General features: G+C 37.9%; 2 protein-coding genes across 2 annotated transcripts in view; one reads left to right on the top strand and one right to left on the bottom strand.

Moving 5' to 3' along the window:
• The window catches only part of sowahca (sosondowah ankyrin repeat domain family Ca), a 147,213-nt gene that overhangs the window by 55,629 nt on the left and 70,698 nt on the right, over window positions 1–20,886 (bottom strand). The gene's annotated exons all lie outside the window — the stretch shown is intronic.
• On the top strand, window positions 11,535–20,692 carry LOC143723145 (uncharacterized). Its single transcript, XM_077215132.1, has 5 exons — window positions 11,535–11,637; window positions 13,477–13,806; window positions 14,015–14,326; window positions 19,981–20,298; window positions 20,489–20,692. Exons 1-5 carry the CDS (start codon window positions 11,535–11,537, stop codon window positions 20,635–20,637), a joined length of 1,212 nt encoding a protein of 403 aa, XP_077071247.1. The 3' UTR covers window positions 20,638–20,692.

Below are 20,886 nucleotides of genomic sequence, written 5' to 3'. Positions count from 1 at the left end.
AAATCTACTAAAGACAGAAAAGAAGCACAGCATGAGTTTATACAGCAACAGTAAATTCAACCTAGAACTTGTTAAAACATTAAAGTTAAAATGTCTTTTTAGTTTTTGTTCCATATAATAAATCTATTTAATTTGTCATCTTTTGTCTTTTTATTGCTGCAGAATATTACTAACATCACATTTAAATGAATTAAAATTATTTCAGTGAAGCTTCACCATACCAACATTCATTCATTCATTATTTATTTGTAAAGCACATTTAAAAACAACCCATGGTTGACCAAAGTGCTGAACAGGACAGAATAATCAGTAGAAGGATAAAACGATATAATAAAATTTCAAGAGCAATCGATACAATTACAAGCAATAGAATACCTAATACATTAAATATAATGCAATTGAAGGTTAAGAGAGTGGATTAAGAATAAACATTAAGAAAGTGTTTTTTAAGCTTTGACTTGAAAGTGACAAATGACGAAACTGTTCTGATTGATAGTGGTAGACTATTCCATAATTTGGGGCCTGCTACTGAAAAAGCTCGGTCACCTCGATGTTTCAGTCTCGATTTACGCACAGAGAGCAATCCAAGGTTACTGGACCTAAGTGACCTGGGTGGGTTGTGGGAGTGTATCAAGTCAGATAAGTACCCTGGTTCTAGGCCGTGTAATGATTTAAAAACAAAAAATTAAATTTTAAACTCAATTCTCTGTTTGACTGGTATCCAGTTTAGAGAAGTTAGTCTAAAATCTGAGTAATGTGATCAAACTTTCGATTACCAGTCAACAGCCTGGCGGCAGCATTTTGTACTAGTTGAAGGCGCCCGATAGATAATTGGTTAGCTCCAAGATAAAGTGAATTACAATAGTCAAGTCGTGAGGTGATAAAAGCATGAATGACTATTTCAAAATTCTTTGGAGAGAGAAAAGATTTGACTTTTGCAAGACGCCGTAAATGAAAAAAAAAAAACAGGATTTAACGACGGTATTAATTCGTTGATCAAACTTAAGGCCTGAGTCAAACAAGAAACCTAGATTTTTTGCAGCCATAGCTTCACTTCCTGAAAACATGCAAGCAGGACATCTAAAGAGCTTACATTTTTTTTTGTTTAAATGGGAAATACAATTGGGTATCATTGGCGTATAAATGAAATGATACTCCGTATTTAGAAAAGATGGAACCCAATGGTAACCGATATAAAGAGACTAATATTGGAGCTAGAAGATGCGCTGCTGAGGAAGTGCAATTTCCAACGCATACAGCGAATTTTCTATCAGTTAAAAAAGACTGAAACCAATTTAAAACTTGTTCAGGGAACAAGTGTCAATCCCTTAGAAGCCTATGGAGGAGTGATCCAGCTCTCAGATTTAATCACAAATATCTTAATTCGTGTTCTGAAGATGAACGAAGGTCTTACGGAGTTGGACAACATGAGGGAGAGTAAATACTGACAGAATTTACATTTTTGGGTGAACTAACCCTTTAATGATGGATAGATGCAAGTTTTTGAGCTTCAATCTGTTGGTTGCAATCCACTCCTAATATAGCCATTTTGTTAAGACTGTGTCTTAACTAGTACTAACAACTAGCAGTTAGTTAGAGGTAATCATTCTTACTTTTCAAATTCAAGATCAAATTACACAAATCTACATTTTTATGACTTAAAACAGTTATAAACAGTCTTAAAAATAATTCACACTAGTTTAACTGACTCGAGGCCCACAGAGAAGGAAATGAATAGTTGAAAAAGTCGTTATTTTTGTTTGTTTTTGCGCACAAAAAGTATTCTCGTCGCTTGATAAACTTAAGATTGAGCCACTGTAGTCACTTTGACTATTTTATCGATGTCTTTAATAACTTTTCGGGGAACAAGTGTCAATCCCTTAGAAGCCTATGGAGGAGTGATCCAGCTCTCAGATTTAATCAAAAATAGCTTAATTCGTGTTCTGAAGATGAACGAATGTCTTACGGGGTTGGACAACATGAGGGAGAGTAATTACTGACAGAATTTACATTTTTGGGTGAACTATCCCTTTAAGTAATGGTATCCTAAGCGGAGGGGGATCACTCTCTGGTTGAATCCCTCTATTTAGCGGGCGCAGATACTGAGGGTCACTCCACCTCGACGAACCTGGGGAAGTAGGCACACCATAGATACATCGAGGGAGTCAGGAACAAGAGGCCGAATCCAGCGGCTCCGGTGAGATATATCCCGTGCAGAGCAGTAAACAGGAATATCCACTCTGACTTTAAAGGGGCATTCGGCAACTATTTCAACTTAATAAAACCGTTTAGAAATCATTTGGATGGTTTAATAACCTGTTCTGGTGAGAATGGTGACTTTCGCCGCTTCCCCCAACGTTCCTAAGTGGAAAACCAACCTTGCAACATGAGGATTAACGTCCCGGTAAGTTAGAAATAGGAAGTCTCGTGAGAAGCGAGAACGAGCGAGAAACACAAACTGCTTTACGGCAGTCGTAAAGGAGTGATTGATTTGTCGCGGCAAAAAAAAAATACTTCGGCAATGAATAGAGGCAGAGCGTTTTTATTTAAAAGCTGCTGTGTGACAAGGTGTACAGCAAACAAGGTAAATAACCCAGAAATACATTTTTATAAGCTATCGTCTCCAAAAAACAGGTTGTTTCAGGACATAAATGTGGATCAATTGAGACAGAGCGCAACTAGATCTCGAACTACTCTGAGAACAACGCCAACTGGAACGCGACATGATATTGTAAAAAAAATAATAAAATAAAAATTGTTGATTGCTTATTTCACCATCCTATGTGAACCTGAGAGGAGATATATTGTGCACACGTGACCATAAAGTGTGTCAGGATCCCACAATTTACCCATTCTACCTGCTGATGCTTCACGTCTTACTGCCTGTAGCCTATCCACTTTTGTCTCCTTAAAGACTGGCTTTTACGGTTAGGAAGCTTATAAAAATGTATTTCTGGGTTTTTTGGCTTGTTTGCTGTACACATTGTCACACAGCAGCTTTTAGGCATTTTGCTGTCTTTTATTATGTCATAAATGACAAGGAGGATGTCATAAATGACTTTTCACAATGCAATGGTTGAGAACCGTTCCATAAATCCTTGTAGGTATCTGTAACATATTAGATATGTTATACATATATGAGGTGATGAGGACATCTAGTGGTCATCTGATATAATGACACCCAGAGTCACGTGTGTATGTTTTGTTACTGAAGGAGTTAAATAAAGTTATGTGATGACGCAGGGTCTGATGTTCGTCTGTCTAAAGAACAGAACATTGTGTCAGAGTAAAAAAACGGATATTAACGCAAAAAAGGATGGCACAGTTACAGCCACCACCGCCATTGATTGTGCAAGGAAGCGCAAAAGTGAGCAGGAAGTAAAGCCGTGAAATCAACGTCCTGCTCTGGTCCCGCCCTCACTCTCGCTGAATCAATCGTAAGCACGCGCCTCTGCTGCAGAACAAACCATTATGTCGGTGTGAAATAATTAATTATAGAAATTTAGATATTAAATTTAAAGCTCCAATCTCCTCAGTCAAAGATCCCGAAAAAAAGTCCGTTGTTGCTTCAGTGACTACTTTGTTCAGAGAACCTGTCAATCACAGCTGTCAATCAAGTACGCCACAGCGCTGTTTTTATAGCATCAAATAACTAACTAAAAACAAACTTATTTTAAAAAAAAACACTTGAAATTACATCAGCGTGATGAAAACTACAGTAAATGACAGAAACTATCTTTGGAAAAAAGATATGTGAAGTGTAATTTAATTGTTTAGTTGGTCTCACGTCCCATTGAATAACATGGGGAGGCGGGGTTTATGAGCTATACTAGGACCGGCCACCGGGGGGCGGTCGAGACGTTTTGGCTTCACTTTTCAGGGCTTGTGCGGCACGCTTGGGGAAAACATGTAAGTGTTGTCAGAAGAAAAATCATTTTGCAAAGATGTGTAATTCCAAAGACCTGCAGAGTCTGAGTAAAATAATGCACGCGATTGGACAAGATGGTATCATGTTTATTGGTACAGTAACAGTGGAAAAAGAAAGAAATGTAATGTCCATCATGGATCGAGACAATCCAGATAAACAAGAATGATGTAAAAGTGGATACAGGAGCTGAATGTAATGTCATGTCAGAAAGAGTGTACAAGTTGCTAAACATAGCAGGGAGACTGCAGAGGTCAAGCTGCAAACTTGTTACATTTTCTGGACACAAGATGGCGCCATTGGGCAAGAAAGCACTAAATTGTGTGTACAAATGACATAAATACAAAATCCTATTTGAAATACTGAAGCATGATGCACCTGTCATTCTAGGACGAGCTGCATGTCAAAAAGGTCATGATTAAAAGACTGTATGAAATTGAAAAGAGCAGAGACATTCTCAAGGATTTTGACGATCTATTTGAAGGACTAGGCTGTTTAACAGGAGAACATCACATACAAATTGATCCAAATATCAGACCAGTTGTGCATGCGCCAAGAAGGATACCGGAAGCTCTGAGAAAGTGGTTGAAGAACTACAAAGAATGGAGCAGATGGGGGTCATCGCAAAGCAAACTGAGCCAACTGGATGGGTCAACAGCATGGTAACTGTAGTTACATCGAATAAAATGTGCATTTGTATGGATCCTAAAGATCTCAGTCTAGCAATAAAAAGAGAGCTTTATCCAATGCTGACAATGCTAGATGCGAATCAAGGGATTTGGCAGATAAAGCTGGATCATGAAAGTTCAAAGCTATGCACAATGGCCCTCATTTATCATTCTTGCGTAGAAACGGGCGTATATGTTGGCGTAAGATTATGCTTACACTCCTCTCACCGGCTGATTTATGAAGCTGTGCGTACCTCTGAAATCCAGGTGTACGCAACACCTGCCCTTGATAAATGCCGCGTCTGAAAACGATCGTCATTAGAATAACACGCCGCTATATATTCAAGTATCCGCTTCCCCCACACCCTCATTTTACGCCATGGACACACGGAAGACGGCAAAGAGGAGACACTTCTCTGGAGATCGAGACCATCACCATCATGAAAAATTATTATTAAATCAAACAACAATATTGTTGATGATAAATTCAAAGTTAATTATATTTTTCAAAACGCTATAAATCCATCCATTTTTTTAAACAAATAATTTAAAAATAACACACAAATACAGTCCTTAAATACAACAATGTTAAAAATACATTCAAATCATTTAGTAACACATTTAGGCTAATAGTAATTCGCGCCGAACTTGAAAAGTAATGCTAACAATATTCAGGCCTACTATTAGGCTACGTGTTGTAGCCATTAACTAAGTGCATTTAGTTTCATATTTGTTAAAAAATAATAATGTTATTTTTTCCCCATCTATGTTGATTATGAAAAGTGAACATAGGCTAAGATAGGATGCGCAATATATCGGGAGACATGCTCAGACATGATTTTGGCCACTTAATTAAGTTTTGTTTTGTAGAAAGCCTTTCTTTAAAGTTAATTTCGTTTTGTATAAATTGTATCTTAATTTTAATATTTTTTTCATCAACCTGGATTGCCTGGATTTAATAAATAAGCAAATAGCAGACAATATAATCATGAGTCATGACATGGAGGCGCGGGCGTTGCACGTGAACTGGAGCGCATCTCATCACAAATTAACCGAAACTCAGTATATGCCTCACAGACATGAGAAATATATCTATAAAGAAAGCTTGAAATGTCTTTAAACGAAACAATTATAAATGAAAAGAAATAGGCTACTCTCTCTATAGGCGCGTTCACTACGGAGATGGTGATCATCAATTTCATCTTTGCAGACACAACACTAGTTTATTAATAGAAATAAAATACAAATTTATCTTTAAAAATGGCGTTTATCGCGTTTTGGAAAAGAGCTCCTCATATCTTTTAGTTTGTCAGTGCGTTTTGTGGTGTAAGGAAATGTTTTTCTGCGCATTTCCGCACTAACTCAAAACGTGCGTACATGTACACCACCTCCTGACCCGGCGTAGGATTTGAGCGTGCCGTACGCCAACGTCCATATTGATAAATATCAAAGTCACCGTGGTTTTGGGTATACGCCAGGTGTACGCTGGAAATTTGGTGTACGCACTTTTGATAAATGAGGGCCAATGAACACACCAATTGGGCGATACCGTTTTCCTAGGTTACCTTTCGGTATATCCTCAGCGTCAGAAGTCTTCCAGAGATCCATTGCACAAATGATAGAAGGACTGGAAGGTGTGGTAAATATCATCGATGACTTGCTGGTGGGGGGAGATTACATTCAAGAGCATGATGAAAGGCTAATAAAGCTGCTGGAATGTGCAAGAAAAAACAATTTAAAGCTGAACAGGAACAAGTGCAAAATAAGAATGACAGAGATCAAATACATAGGACACATACTGAGTGCTAAGGAGTTAAGCCAGATGAAGAAAAGGTAAGGGCAATGACTGAAATTCCACCGCCACAAGGCACGCAAGAACTGCAAGGATTTCTGGGAGTGATGCAATATCTGGCAAAGTTCATTCCCAATATGTCTGATATAAGTGCACCTTTGAGGAAGTTGCTGGAGAAAGAGACAGAGTGGCACTGGGAGGATGCTCAACAGCAAAGTTTTGAAAAACTGAAATATTTGATTACTCAAAGTCCTACTTTTAAATTCTTTGATGTGAGCAAACCAGTCACACTGTCGGTATAGGTGCCAGTTCAGAAGGACTAGGAGCTGGGATTCTGCAAGAAGGAAGGTCACAAATTGAAAAGGAGTTGTTTGCCATAGTTTATGGTTGTGAGAAATTTCACCAGTATGTGTATGGAAAGGAAATCATGATTGAAAGTGATCACAAGCCGTTAGAGAGTATATTTAAGATGCCGCTGTATCAGGCTCATATGAGATTACAAAGAATGCTTCATTTTTACTTTTAGAACCTTTGTTTTAAACATGTAAAACTGCGCAGCATTAACCCAACAAATCATTTGACAAAGTCACATATCAGTAACAGGCTAATATAGCATCACATTTCACATTCCTTGCAGCTAATTCATTACAATGACATAAAAAATGTTGATCAAATGTACAGGTGACACACAAAATTATTCATTACCTCATCCGTGAACATGATTCGTGAACTCCATACATCTCTGGATGGTGAAAACAACATTATTCTCTCCTTCATAGCATCATCAAGCCTCGCCTTTGTTATTGTTTTGAAAAGTGGAAGCGAAAACTTACATATTGTGCCTTTAACTTCAAAATGTCATGTAATCTCAATTTAAATACTTTTATTAGTGGAAACTTAGCTAGCTACAACTAACGAACTGCATGGCATAGCACTTGCTAATGAGTACACCAATCATTTACGAAATCTAAAGCCTGTTTCATAAAGACGCTATAAAAGCGGGGATTAAACTCCAACACCTGACTTGAATGAACAAATTGGGGCTAAAGAAGTTTCATAAAAGGTAATTGAAGTTCCCACAATCCAACTAATTTGCTCCAGGTTGATCTAGTATGGATAATTGCGCCTGCACGCTTTTCTTAAGCAGTCCTAGAGGTCGATCACGGATCAAATCGATCCACCACAGCAAACACAAACAAGCACTGTATTTTGTGCTGTTTTATGAGTTTGAGACATGGTGTTTTCCTCAGTGCAAAACTTACATTTCACAGGTATATTCTCCACTCCATCTGTAAACTAGTGATGGGAAACCGAGGCTTTCTGAAGCATTTCAGGCTTTCATCAAATTGTGCCGAAAAAAAGGTTCATAACTCGAAGCTTTTACCACAATGCGCATTAGTGACATCTGGTGGTCACACTTGTTTTCTCCACCATCTCTAACAAATCCCCGCAGAGAAGAAAAAGCTTCGGAAGTCTGTGACATACAAGAGTGGGATCAATACAGTTCTATCTAATCTCATCTAAATTAATTTGTGCCAATGAGACCACAGCTTGTGTCATGTGTAGATCACAAGAAGGCACAAAAGTTGAGTCTTAACTCAAAACCCCTCTTTATTTAAAAGAGTGAGCCATCTCTAAATTGAGCCACCACATGGCTTAAAAGCTAGATGACTTGTTCTTGCTTATATGGGTATTAACCCCCTTACCTGAGGCCGTTGCCCCCTGGTGACCAGGAGGATCATTTCAAAACCGCTATAGTCAGCCAGTAACAGTGAAAACACTCTGGGACTGTCACAATATTAATCCGAGTATAAATAGACACAAACAGCAAATAAATGGACACCTGTCTAACAACACGTGAGACAAAGTTATAAATCCTCCCATCAGAGGAATATTCCCACCTAGTTTATTGGTCAAGCCAGCCCGGAGAGGGACTTTTCTCAGGCTTTATAGAGCATCTACACAGCGGGCCTTACTCACAACCAGCCATGTGCTCATTCAGGAGAGAGAGACTCTCTCAACCACAACAGAGTCAAGGACAACATCAGGAGTTTGGCACAATTTCTTCATTCAGTGCAGAAGAAGTCAATCGCAACTCCAACCATCGACTCACAAAACCAATGAGATCTTCTTCAAAGATGTCACACACTGATTCCACTGCAAAGGAGATGCAAGTAACGCACAATTTAAACAGAGGTTTAATAATAAGCGGTAGACGCCATGAGGTGCTTTGAAAGAAGAAAGCTGATGGTCCCATAGTTTCATTCACTGTTCCATTTCTGGTTTCATTCGGTCACTTACCATCTTACCCATGTATGATTGTGTGTGTGAGTGTTTAGATTAGTTGTGTTTGTGATTTAGTTATTTTTGTTCAGATTACTCTTTTTGTGACTAAACACGACACATTGTTTATTTGACCTGCTTTTCATTTGTCATTTGGATTTGTTTGCCTTTGTCAAAAAAGTTTTTTTCTGTCTGAGGTTCAAGAGTTTTTTCCCATTTTCTTTTATTTTGTTTCGACAACTGAAACAAACAACTTAAAAAATAAAACCTCTGAATATTACAGCAATCGTTCAGCCAGTGACCAAACAGAAAAATCACAGTAAAAAAAACTAACAAGTATTTAAATTAAATAAATTACAAAATAAAATGAGAAATAACGGGGGTTTTTAACTTAATTATAAGTATTCAAAAGAGAAATGTAAGGGCTTACTGTTTTTTTTTTTTAAAGTTGGGTTTAGATTTAAACCATCTGCACTTATGAAGGAAAAACCGATCTGTTCCTGCTCCATAAAGCCATAGGAGAATCTCTGAAATCAGTCTGAGAGGAGAAACTATTGAGACATTTGATAAGAAATGAACATCAAACGTCCTGAAGAGTCATGACAAGATCAAACTGTTGCTTTACCACACTTTTAACATGTTATGGGTCAGTTCATTTCTGTTGAAAATTATGTCATTGATCTTATGTCAGTCATATGTCATTGACCAAATTTGTTTGAAATAATGAGCTAAAAAAGTTCTAGATGCACTGTAAAAAAAAAAAGGTTTCTATCTTAAATGTTTAAGTACAATCACCTTGGAAGTCATTCAACTTGAAGTTGAAAGTTGTTTAACTTATTTTGATGAGTTAAAGCAATGTAAAAACATATGTTGTCAACTTATTGATCATAGCCTATGTTTCACAGTGTGGTCACATGCATCATCACTTATAGATGTGCAGTTATTTTAGATACAGGTGGAGTTTGACTTTTACAGAGCAGCTTCACATCAGCTCATCTGTTATTTTAGTTTTGAAAAGTTTGTCTTTTCATATTTGTGGACTGGAACCATTGAAGATGTTTCACTGTTTTATTCTGTTTGTGTTACAGACAGTCTGTCTCCAACGCATTGTCTGTAAATTAAAACTCAGGAGGTGACAAACTTATTTATATACATTCATTATACAAGAAAATCCCCCAACATGTAATGTAACACTTATAGATGTGCAGTTATTTTAGATGTTGGTGGAGTTTCACTTCATTTTACTACAGAGCAGATTCACATCAGCTCATCTGTCATTTTATCACTGAAGCAGTTTTGAAGAGTTTGTCTTTTCATATTTGTGGACTGAAAGCGTTGAAGATGTTTCGCACAGTTTTCTTCTGTCTGTGTTTCTGGCGTCTGGACGGTGAGTTTTAAATATGTATTTATGGCTTCAGCTGATAGGGGAGCATACAAACTCGAAGGGCAAACACAAACTGACAGAAAAATCAAACTCAGGAGGTGACAAACTTTTTTATATACAATGTTTATACAAGAAAATCCCATAACATGTAATGTAATCCTGGAAACAATTGCTATACACTGCACAAGAACATTTACGAAATCCTCTACAGACACAGAGAAGAACCACAGCGGGTGCACACATATATCCATATATAATAAAAAATAAGTAAAACTTACAGTCGGTAGAGTTGAAAGCATCAGTATTTCCCTGAATCGAATTTCCGTAGTTCTTTCCGCCCATTTGTCCATTTCTTTCCTAAAAGCAAACAAAAGCGTATTCGGTTCGGACCCAATCACAGTTAATTCTCCAAAGCTCACTGAACTCTTCCTCTGATTGAATTCTGTGAATGCAGCCAGGGCCGTCGCTAGAGAATCCAGGGCCCCCTGAAAAAAATATTGATGTGGGCCCCCACCACCCTCCACCAATATATTGTATGCGTACTGTACAATATATGAGCATGGAGGCCCACATGTAACTTTATAGGGTTTTCTTACAATCTAACAAAGCAGATAACAAATAACAAATAAATGTAAATAAAGGTTCTCTTACGAGAGGTTCTCCAGTACTGCGCAATATCTTACGCTAAGGGGAAAACCTCTTTTCCACAAGATATTGAAGCCAAAAATTATCCTTAATTTTGAATCAATGTAAAACGCGTTGCAGCAGCATGCAGACACAGGCAAGACGGCTCGCGTGCCTATTGGCTGACCCGCAGCAACAGGAGCAGCCTATCGAGAGAGGCCCTGCGTGACGCCATATCATATGGGCGAAATAGGCGTGGCCTTGACCTATAAATATAGCTCGAAAGGCTGATACAAACTGATTTTCATCTCTTCAGGGAAGCTCACTCATCGCTGGATCCAGAGTGAGAAGCCGTGCCGTTGAGAATAAGGCCTTCACCTCGCCGCCTTCAGTCGCCGTACCTGCTATACTTTCCGGCGTCTATATCCTTTTACCTCTGCTGAGAGTGTGTGTTCGCCGCCGCAACTCACACTCTCTCTCTCTCTCTTATCTAAAAGAGCAAGCGTCTTTTTAAAGATGCCTCATACCTGTGGCTCGTGCCGAGCCGCACTCAGCGACAGGGACCGCCATGTCCTCTGCGTTTCCTGCCTGGGTGAGGATCATGCAGCTCTCGCGCTCGCTGACGGCGGCTGCCATCATTGCAAGCTATTGCCATGGCGACTCTGAGGACTCCCCTGGCATTTTTTCTCTGAGTCTGCACTTCCACCGCCTATAGTGCCGCGCCATAGAAAGCGCCATACTCAACGGGTCCCTGAGCCTTCTTCAGTCTGCCAAAGCTCGCCGGTTCGCCCGCCAGCTTCGCTAGCTTCACTCGAGTCGCTCACCTCCCCCCCCCACTGCCCGCGAGTCGTCTGGGAAATGGGCCAGCATCGAATCCGAGCTGATACATCTGCTCTCATCGGCCTTGAGTGGAAGGCGCCTCTCAACTACCATCCAACCACATCGCCATATGTGACTTCAGGCAGGTTGTGGACAGATTTGGTCCAGCGGTATCTATCGGTCTCCGCCATTGTAAAAAGCTAACCGGAAGAGCCGCATCCCTACTAAAAGACGAACTTCCGGTCTTCAATTTTTTCGTGACCTAGGCCTACTCAACATTTTGCTTTAGTATAATTTTCGGGGCAATCAGGGCCTGATTCGGCTTTCGGGACAACAGCTTATATTTCGGGACTTCTGGTTACCCTAGTCTTGACACATAATGACAAACATAATTTCCTCAGTCTACTCGTTGAGAGTAGAAATCGCGTTCGCGGCGTTCTGCGGACACTTCCTTTCCCATTGAGATTAAAAGTCTAACAGTCCCGTCTAATGCGTTATTAGATAGAACTGTTATACATAGAAAGTGGACAGTAATGAAAAGATAATAGCGTATACGTGTGGTTGATGTCCAGTGTTGCAGAGCAGAAATACATAATCATGTTTCTCTCGCTCCCTCAAAGATGCGTTGGATTTTCTCCTCAGCGTAAAGGTTAAGAGGTCCATCTATCACTGTTTTCCATGTTCGTGGAGTTAGTTTCTGGAGTAAATATATAGGCTATAATCTGTGTGTTTACACAGCCTTTTTAAAAATGGCAGGTTCTAGTGTTTCGCGTGCGTTCGGCCAATCAGCGAACACTAACGTCACTGTATTCCTATACACCCCTTTTCAGTTGGTAAACATGATGACGTTTTTATGTGGGCGGAGCTTAGGTGGAGGCAGAACGATCCCTCTGGCCGCTTCACTAACGCTAGTTTCCAAGTTTTGTTAGCATGTTTTTTAACAATGATGGGAGAAATTCAGATTTTATCTTAATGTGCAAGGTCACTTACTGTCCAGGACCGCGATTGTTATTTGCAAAAGTTCATTTTAACGGACGGAACCAGATTGGCCGACCCGACCCATACACGCTCACTCAATGGATGGACGATCTGACAGGTTTAACGTTACCTCGGTTGAGTGGCCTGCCTTCTTCACCGACCTGATAGAGAAACCCAGTGTAGCGTAGCGCCAGCGCCAAGGCCAGAAGATGACAATGCAAAGAGTGACATTACAGTGCAATTTTAATGATGTGAATATTTTCTAGATATAAAAATATTTTTTATGTATTAAAATTATATTAATTAACTATGTATTTGATTATTCTTTCTTACCAGGTTCTTCAAAAAGTCTATCACAATCAATCACAACAATGTATACAATCATAGATGATTCACAAATAATCACAATAATTTAGAAAACATTACGCGGTAAACTTTCTAATTGGATCCTGTAGGTGATTCTCTCACCCAGAAACACAACAAGATGACATTTAATAAAAATAATAATCATTTAAGATCCTTACTAGTATGTAGCCGAATCTGTGCTGGTTTGTATTTGCCGCCTCCAGTTTTCACTTTGTTTTGCCTCCAGCTAACGCCGTGACGTAATTGTGACGTCGGCGCAAAAGTGGTCTATAACGCTGGTTTAGACTCGACTCTGAAGTAGGAGTAAATTAGTTCCTCCAAAAGAGTTCCTAGAACTAAAATTGTTCCTAGTTCCTGCGGCGCAAACACACCAAAAACCGGGAACTTCCACCAATAGTTCTGGGAACTATGAAAAGGTTCCTCCGGTGCGAAAGCCCCTAAAGTGTCTTTTTATTTAGTTATTGTTCCATACATAAATATAGGCTATTTCTCTTTCATCTGTCATCTTTTTTTCTTTGTACTTCTGCAGAACATTATTCACTTCACATAATGATTAGAAGTATTTTAGTGAAGCTTCATCAAACCATCAAGTGATTTTACAGCTTTAATCTGAAAAAAAAAAAACTCTGTTCTTCAGGAGTGTTTGGTGATGATGAAGTGAAAAGAGTGTCAGTGAAGGAGGGAGAATCATTCCTTTTAAACTCTGATCTCACTGAAATAAAGGATGATGATGAGATTCAGTGGAAGTTTGAATATTATGAAGAAACTTTAATCGCTGAAATCAATAAACGGGCCGACAGAATCGCTGCATATGATGATGTTCTTGCTGGGAGATTCAGAGACAGACTGAAGCTGAACAATCAAACTGGATCTCTGACCATCACAAACATCATACCTGAACATATTGGATATTATTCACTACAGATCAACGGTGTGAGAGAGAAAAAGTTCAGTGTCGATATCCAAGGTGAGGTTAAAAAATTGTTTCACTTGTTTTTATGACAACATTTTAATTAAATCATACATGATTTTGTTTCTTTTGTCGTTTTATGTTTATGTTGTTCATTTCAAACGGACATTTTGAACCATTTAATTTAGTAAAACAAAGTGATTTCACAGTATTTATCTGACAAAACTGGTTTGGATTTGTTCTGTGTGTGTTTTTGGTTTTACAGGATGGGCGTTTGTGTCAGTGAAGGAGGGAGAATCATTCTTTTTAAACTCTGATCTCACTGAAATAAAGGATGATGATGTGATTCAGTGGAGGTTTGAATATTATGAAGAAACTTTAATCGCTGAAATCAATAAACGGGCCGACAGAATCGCTGTATATGATGATGTTCTTGATGGGAGATTCAGAGACAGACTGAAGCTGAACAATCAAACTGGATCTCTGACCATCACAAACATCACAACTGAACATGCTGGATATTATTCACTACAGATCAACAGTGTGAGAGAGAAAAAGTTCAGTGTCGATATCCAAGGTGAGGTTAAAAAAAATAGTTTCACTTGTTTTTAATGACAAAATTTTAATTAATGCATGCATAATTTTGTTTCGTTTATCATTTTATAATATTATTTAAAACACACATTTTAAACAATTTAATTTAGTAAAACATAAAATGATTTCACAGAATCAATCTGACATGTTAATAAATATTAAACATTCACATATTTATATCAAACTCTTATAATAACACATAATTCCTAATAAGTTATTCAAGTAATATTATTTAAATATCAAATAATAACATTATTAAATAATAAATGTATTTTACATTTATTCATTTAGCTGACGCTTTTTTATCCAAAGCGACTTACAATTCCTATATATGTCAGAGGTCGCACTTAATAGGGGTTAAGTGTCTTGCTTAGGGACACATTGGTGTCTCACAGTGGATTCGAACCCGGGTCTCTCACACCAAAGGCATGTCCATGCGCCATCACCACCTTGAATCATAAATGTATACTTTTGCTCAAAATTTAAAATGGTATCCTCTAAATCCAACCAGTCATTTAAAACTGGGGATTCGTGCTTTGTCCAAAAAAAAAAAAGATTGCTTTAAAAAGTTTAATTTTCAGCATTCTAATAAGTCATCTTTATGTAGCACAGGTCCTGTCACGATCCCTAACTCCGTAACCTCCATCTCCGGCCAGCAGAGGGCGCCCTCGCCCGAATATTGACTCATTCCTGTTTACACTACATTTCCCAACTGCCCCAGTTTTGTCTCTGATCACTATGCCCAGCTGTAGCTCATTCATCAGGCTTTATAACTGCGTTGCAAGCAGCTCTCTGTGCGAAGTCTTGTTTTGCTACAGTGAACATTTCTAAGCATTTATCCCTGTGATTGCCTGATTGTTGCTGACCCCGTTTGTCTTTGTTATCTCCTTGTCTGCCGCCCGCCTTCGATACCCCTGCCTTGTTCTCAGACTCCGCCTCTTATCCGCCTGCCCTGATCTCCTGCCTGGTATTTCTATACGATTTAGCCCTTTCTTCACTGCTGTGTTTGCTGGTTTTGACCCTTGCCTGTAAACCCGGATAAGTAGAATCTACTTAAAAAAAACTAGGTAACTCGTTGCCTTAATTTAATTAAGTCAGCATAACTTAATAGCAAAAAGTTTTTCTTACTTAATCCATTTACGTTTTGTCAACTTAATTCTATCTGTGATCTGAGGAAGTGTACTCCCAGAGTGCATTGTGGCATGAATAAATTAATTGCTTTGTTTTACTATTTTTGGCTTTATTTTACCATTACAATTGTATTTGTTATCGTTATTGGGGTTATACTGACAAGAGACAGCAAATAAAATTGTAATGATCTAATTAATTTTTTTTTTAAATACCATTGTTGTGGTTTGCATGCTGAATGTTGAAGTTTTTGTGTGACTCAACCAAAATAGCAATTAAATGTTAAAAGATCATTATTATACGTGAAATATAGTTATGATATATATCATTAATAAATTCATTCAAAACATGGAAATAATTTATGTATAAATATATATATATATATATATATATATATATATATATATATATATGTAATACTTATTATTTCACTTCCTTTGAAATCATATAACTGATTTCATGTTGCATCACTGCATCAATTGGAAGAACATTACAATAATATAAATTAAGTTCCCAGTGCCCAACCAAAGGGAACGCTTATAACAATAATGATGAGAAATTTTAGGAAATCAACATGAATTTATGAAGTCAACTTATGTGACGTTCTCCCAAAATTGTTAGTTGTTTTGACAATAACATTCATTCAAGATGACTGGAAAATGAGCAAATGCAACTAAGAAGAATGATGACTGCAGAAGTCGAAGAAATGAGTAAAAAGTCTATTAAGGTTTACCCCGCCTCAAAAACCATTTGCCCCACCTGTTTTTTTTTTTGTTTTTTTTTGCATTTGCATTTGCAAAATGGTACTCAAACCAGTCAAGTAAAGTTTAATAGGGTTTTCTGAGTAAAGAAGGCACAGCATGCAAACAGTACAGATTACTAAATTGTTTTAAGTAAGTTCAACTAATTATTCGACATTAAGTAAAGTTAACTAAAAAGTGTTAGTTAGAACAACTGTTCGGTTTTACAGAGTCTGACTACTCTACTAAAGAAAAGTAGTAAATGGATCTCTATGACTCGGATAATTCACAGCAGGTCCTATACTATACCTAAAACTCTATTTTGGATCTTTATTTGGTTTTCTTAAAACTTTCTTCCCTGAATTACTTCAATGTTATACTAACAGTATTAGGGCATCCCAATAAACATTATACATTAATGCAATCCAGTTCATGACCCCTTTAAAAAAATAGACTTATATATAGAACAATAACTAAATAAAAAGACACTTTTCCTTTAATGTTTGACGTCACATTAAAACTAACACTGTTGAGTATCTGAGCTGAACATCTAGCACTTTTTAGGTCATTAATTCAAGCTCTAAACTTGCTCACTTTGAGCTCCAGTGCGCCTCAACTTCCTCTAGATCAATGACATAATTTATAACAGAAACAAACATGTTAAAAGTGAATTAAGGGAAGTCAGACAGGACTGGTTGTTTTAATAAATGTAAATCATACGCTCACATTGCCAGTGAGTTAATTGTGACGGGACAATTAGTCTTGAGTGGGACACGCATTGTGTTTCTACAGTCACTCTGTGCTAAAGCTTTAAATTTAACTCACGAAGGACATTTAGGCATGATAGACACCAAACCGAATCTTCAAAGTCCTTGTCCAGCTTTATATGTGACGCACTGCTGAAATTTGGTCAAATATACACTAAATATACAATAAATGTCATAAAACATGGAGAGAGTCTTGAACCTCAGAATGAGAAAACTTTATTGATAAAGACAAATACATATGGCAAATGTATCTTCGCAAATGTGTCTTCCCTCAATATCACCGGCACTGCCCTCTCCTGGCTTCAATCATATCTCACTGACAAACAACAATTCATCTACATAAACAACTGCACCTCTTCCACTGCTCCTCTGCCCCAAGGCGTCCCCCAGGGTTCGGTGCTCGGTCCTCTCCTCTTCATAATATACCTGCTTCCCCTTGGCAATATCATTCACCACCATGTCCTCACACACAAAGCCCTCCATAACCAGGCCCCTGCCTACCTCAGTGACCTGCTCCGCCGCCACAACCCACCTCGCAGCCTCCGCTCATCTGATGCCAACCTCCTGACTCCACCTCCCAGGACCAAGCACCGAACCTGGGGTGACAGAGCCTTCTCTGTTGCTGCCCCCTCCCTCTGGAACTCTCTCCCAAAACAAATCCGTGACTGCACTGACCTTCCAACATTCAAATCACTGATTAAAACTCACCTTTTTAAAATTGCTTTTAATGTTTAGCTTAGTACAGTGTGTTTCCTTTTTGTGTGTATTTATTTGATATTGTTCTTGCTGCTTTTGTGATTTTTTTTTTTTTTTTGTAAAGTGTCTTTGAGTACTCAGAAAAGCGCTTGTCAAATAAAATGTATTATTATTATTATTATTAAATGGACAGCAGTAGTAATGTGAGTTATGAGTGTCTTATATAGCAATATTAACAATAAATAATATTATCTAAGCAGAACAGCTTATCCAGATCTGATCGTAATATCTGACTGTTTCAGTCAAGTGGTCATGATGGGACTTACTGTCCATTGGGAACAGCTGTAACAAATTAGCTCAAAGGGGAAATATTCATAATAAATCATTTTATGACGGAAAATTACGGAAAAAAGAATTTCGTTGATAGGCCTTACGGTTCAAAAGTTATTAGCATAATAAAAGTGACATTTTGGACAGGTGGTGGCGCTAGAGGGAATGAGTTAGAGACACCAAAATTGGTGTATTTAATGTTGGGACTGTCCTCTATCAGAATGTCAAACCAAAACAACTTTCCCGCAAACAGTTCTATGGGCTGCCATAGACGCCCAGTCGGAAGAAGAAGAAACGGAAGAATAATAAGAAGAGATAGAAGAGGTGCCTCCGTACCTTCGGTGCTTGGCCCCTAAAAAGATAGAGAAGAAGAACATGAAGGAAAGATGTTAATCTATACATCAGTTACACTGTACAAATTGTTTCATGTTATGTTTAAATTTTCATAAAGAAATGTTTCATAAGAAATGTTAGGTAATGTAGGGTAAAGTTGAGACACTGACAGAGATATATAACGCATATTTAGAAAAAAATTGTAAAGTAAAAATAAAAAGATTTGCAACCGTTAGGCCGTGTGTCCACCGAAGCGTTTTTTCACACAGCTGGCGTAAAATTCCAATTGTTTTCAATGGGAGCGCCGCGTTTTTTAAACGCCATGAGCGTAACGAGGCGCTGAGTGTGTATGTAACGTTCAAGCTCTGAGCGCCCGGCGTTTTTTACTGGTCGCCGAGAGTTGAAAAATGTTCAACTGGGTAAAACGCTGCGCTCATCACTGTCACTTTTTACACAGCCGTCCAATCACAGTGGAGGAGGGGCGGGACAAATACCACACCGACCAACTACCACAACATTCTTTCTGTACAACGACATCAACCAGCAGAGCTAACCGAACAAAATGGATGAAAACTAAATTTTTAGTATGAAACAAAATTATCTACGAAATCAGTTACAAGTAAACTGTGCTGCGGATATTCTGTATCATAGCAACGAATCGTCTAAACTGAAATTTTTGTTTGTTTATTTTGTTGTTTTATGATATCATCAGTGTTGGGGAAAGTTACTTTTAAAAGTAATTACAATATTGCGTTACTCCCCAAAAAAGTAACTAAGTACGTTACTTAGTTACTTTTTATGGAAAGTAATGCGTTACATTACTTTTGCGTTACTTTTTCTCACCTGCATGTGCTTGTTTGTTTTTTAATAGCAGCTAAAACAATCTATTTTTGCCAATTGTTAAGGCCCTTTCACATCAAAAGTTAAATGAATAAGCCTAAGGCTGAAGGAAATGCATATTTACTACTGTACAGTAGAGGGCGCTGCTCAAACAAACCTTTCAGCTGGTGCTGTTCTTGATTAAATAACAATAGGATACAGGAGAAGGAAGTTCAACACTCTTATTTCTAAACCTAATCTAAAGTCATTTTTGCTTATTAGTATGGTTGAATTAGATCATTGTAGGTCAGCAGCAAAGACATTGGTTAATAAAGTGAGATTAAATACATAAAGTATATTTGTGTAATTTAACATAGTTAATTATAAAACTTTTGCACAAAATTCTGAGATTGCATTTGACTGTTTTTATTCATTTTGAGGAATACTGAATGTTTTTGTGCAAGTGAGATGAGTAAATGCATGTTCAATGCAAATGCACACAACACCTCACTTTATTTCTCTCAACATGGGGACAGGAGAGCTGTCAGTCAATAAATGTGAAAAAGTAACTAGCGTTACTTATTTGAAAAAGTAACTCAGATATTTTGTTGTAAATTGAAAAAGTAATGCGTTACTTTACTAGTTACTTGAAAAAGTAATCTGATTAGGTAACTCAAGTTACTTGTAATAAGTTACCCCCAACACTGGATATCATTCATTTCAAATTGACATTTATAACTATTTAATGTAGTAAAACATTGTGAAGTGATTTAACAGTAATCTGACAAACCCTGTTTGTGTTCTGTGTGTGTTTCTGATATCAGGATCAGTGACGTCAGTGTCAGTGAAGGAGGGAGAATCACTCACTCTAAACTCTCTCACTGATATGAAGGATAATAACTATATGATTCGGTGGATGCTTGGAGATGAAGACACTTTAATCGCTGAAATCAATAAACGGGCCGACAGAATCGCTGTATATGATGATGTTCTTGATGGGAGATTCAGAGACAGACTGAAGCTGAACAATCAAACTGGATCTCTGACCATCACAAACATCAGACCTGAACATGCTGGAGATTATAAACGACAGATGTCTCAATACAGTTTCTCATCGAAAGCTTTCAGAGTTTCTGTCTCTGGTGAGTAGAGATCATTTGCCCTATCCTTCAAATAATCTTTTTTTTTTTTTTACCAACTATTTACATATTAATTGTTGAATCATTTTATAGTTTGAGATGATAGATCTTATAAACACTGACTCAACCATTATTATTTTTTTGATTGTTGATTAGATTTGTTCTTATTTATTTTTTCTCTGATGTTTTCCAGCTCGTCTGCCTGTTCCTGTCATCAGCAAAGACTGTTCTTCATCTTCATCACCATCAGGATCTCATCCCAATCCCATCAGCAACCAGACTCAACATCTCAACATCACTCAACTCTGTCACACATGTTCAGGTACGGCTGATATTAGTTGATGTCAGCGCTGATATTAGCGTTTATGAACTGATCTGATCTCAGTTTGATGCTTTTATTCCTCAGACTCTGTCCACTGTTGTGGTCCTACCGAAGCTGTGATCCGATTGGTCCTCTCTGCTCTGGTGGGCGTGGCTACTGTCATTCTTCTGGTTTATGACATCAGATCCAGAAGAGCTGAATGAGATCGAGCTCATATTCACACATCAGGAACCTAATGGTGTCATTTCTCATATTACTGTTTTTTTGTC

This window comes from Siphateles boraxobius, unplaced genomic scaffold, assembly GCF_051911475.1.
Source record: "Siphateles boraxobius isolate OS27281-9 unplaced genomic scaffold, OSU_SipBor_1 7, whole genome shotgun sequence".
NCBI classification, from domain to species: Eukaryota; Metazoa; Chordata; class Actinopteri; order Cypriniformes; family Leuciscidae; genus Siphateles; species Siphateles boraxobius.
Note: the sequence above shows the minus strand (reverse complement) of the source record. Positions and strands in the feature narration are given on the sequence as shown.

Coding starts and splice junctions, on each gene's coding strand:
- LOC143723145 (XM_077215132.1), top strand. CDS start 11,535: ATGGGCCAGCATCGAATCCGAGCTGATACATCTGCTCTCATCGGCCTT. Junction 13,807..14,014: donor GTTCAGTGTCGATATCCAAG/GTGAGGTTAAAA, acceptor TTGGTTTTACAG/GATGGGCGTTTGTGTCAGTG. Junction 14,327..19,980: donor GTTCAGTGTCGATATCCAAG/GTGAGGTTAAAA, acceptor TTCTGATATCAG/GATCAGTGACGTCAGTGTCA.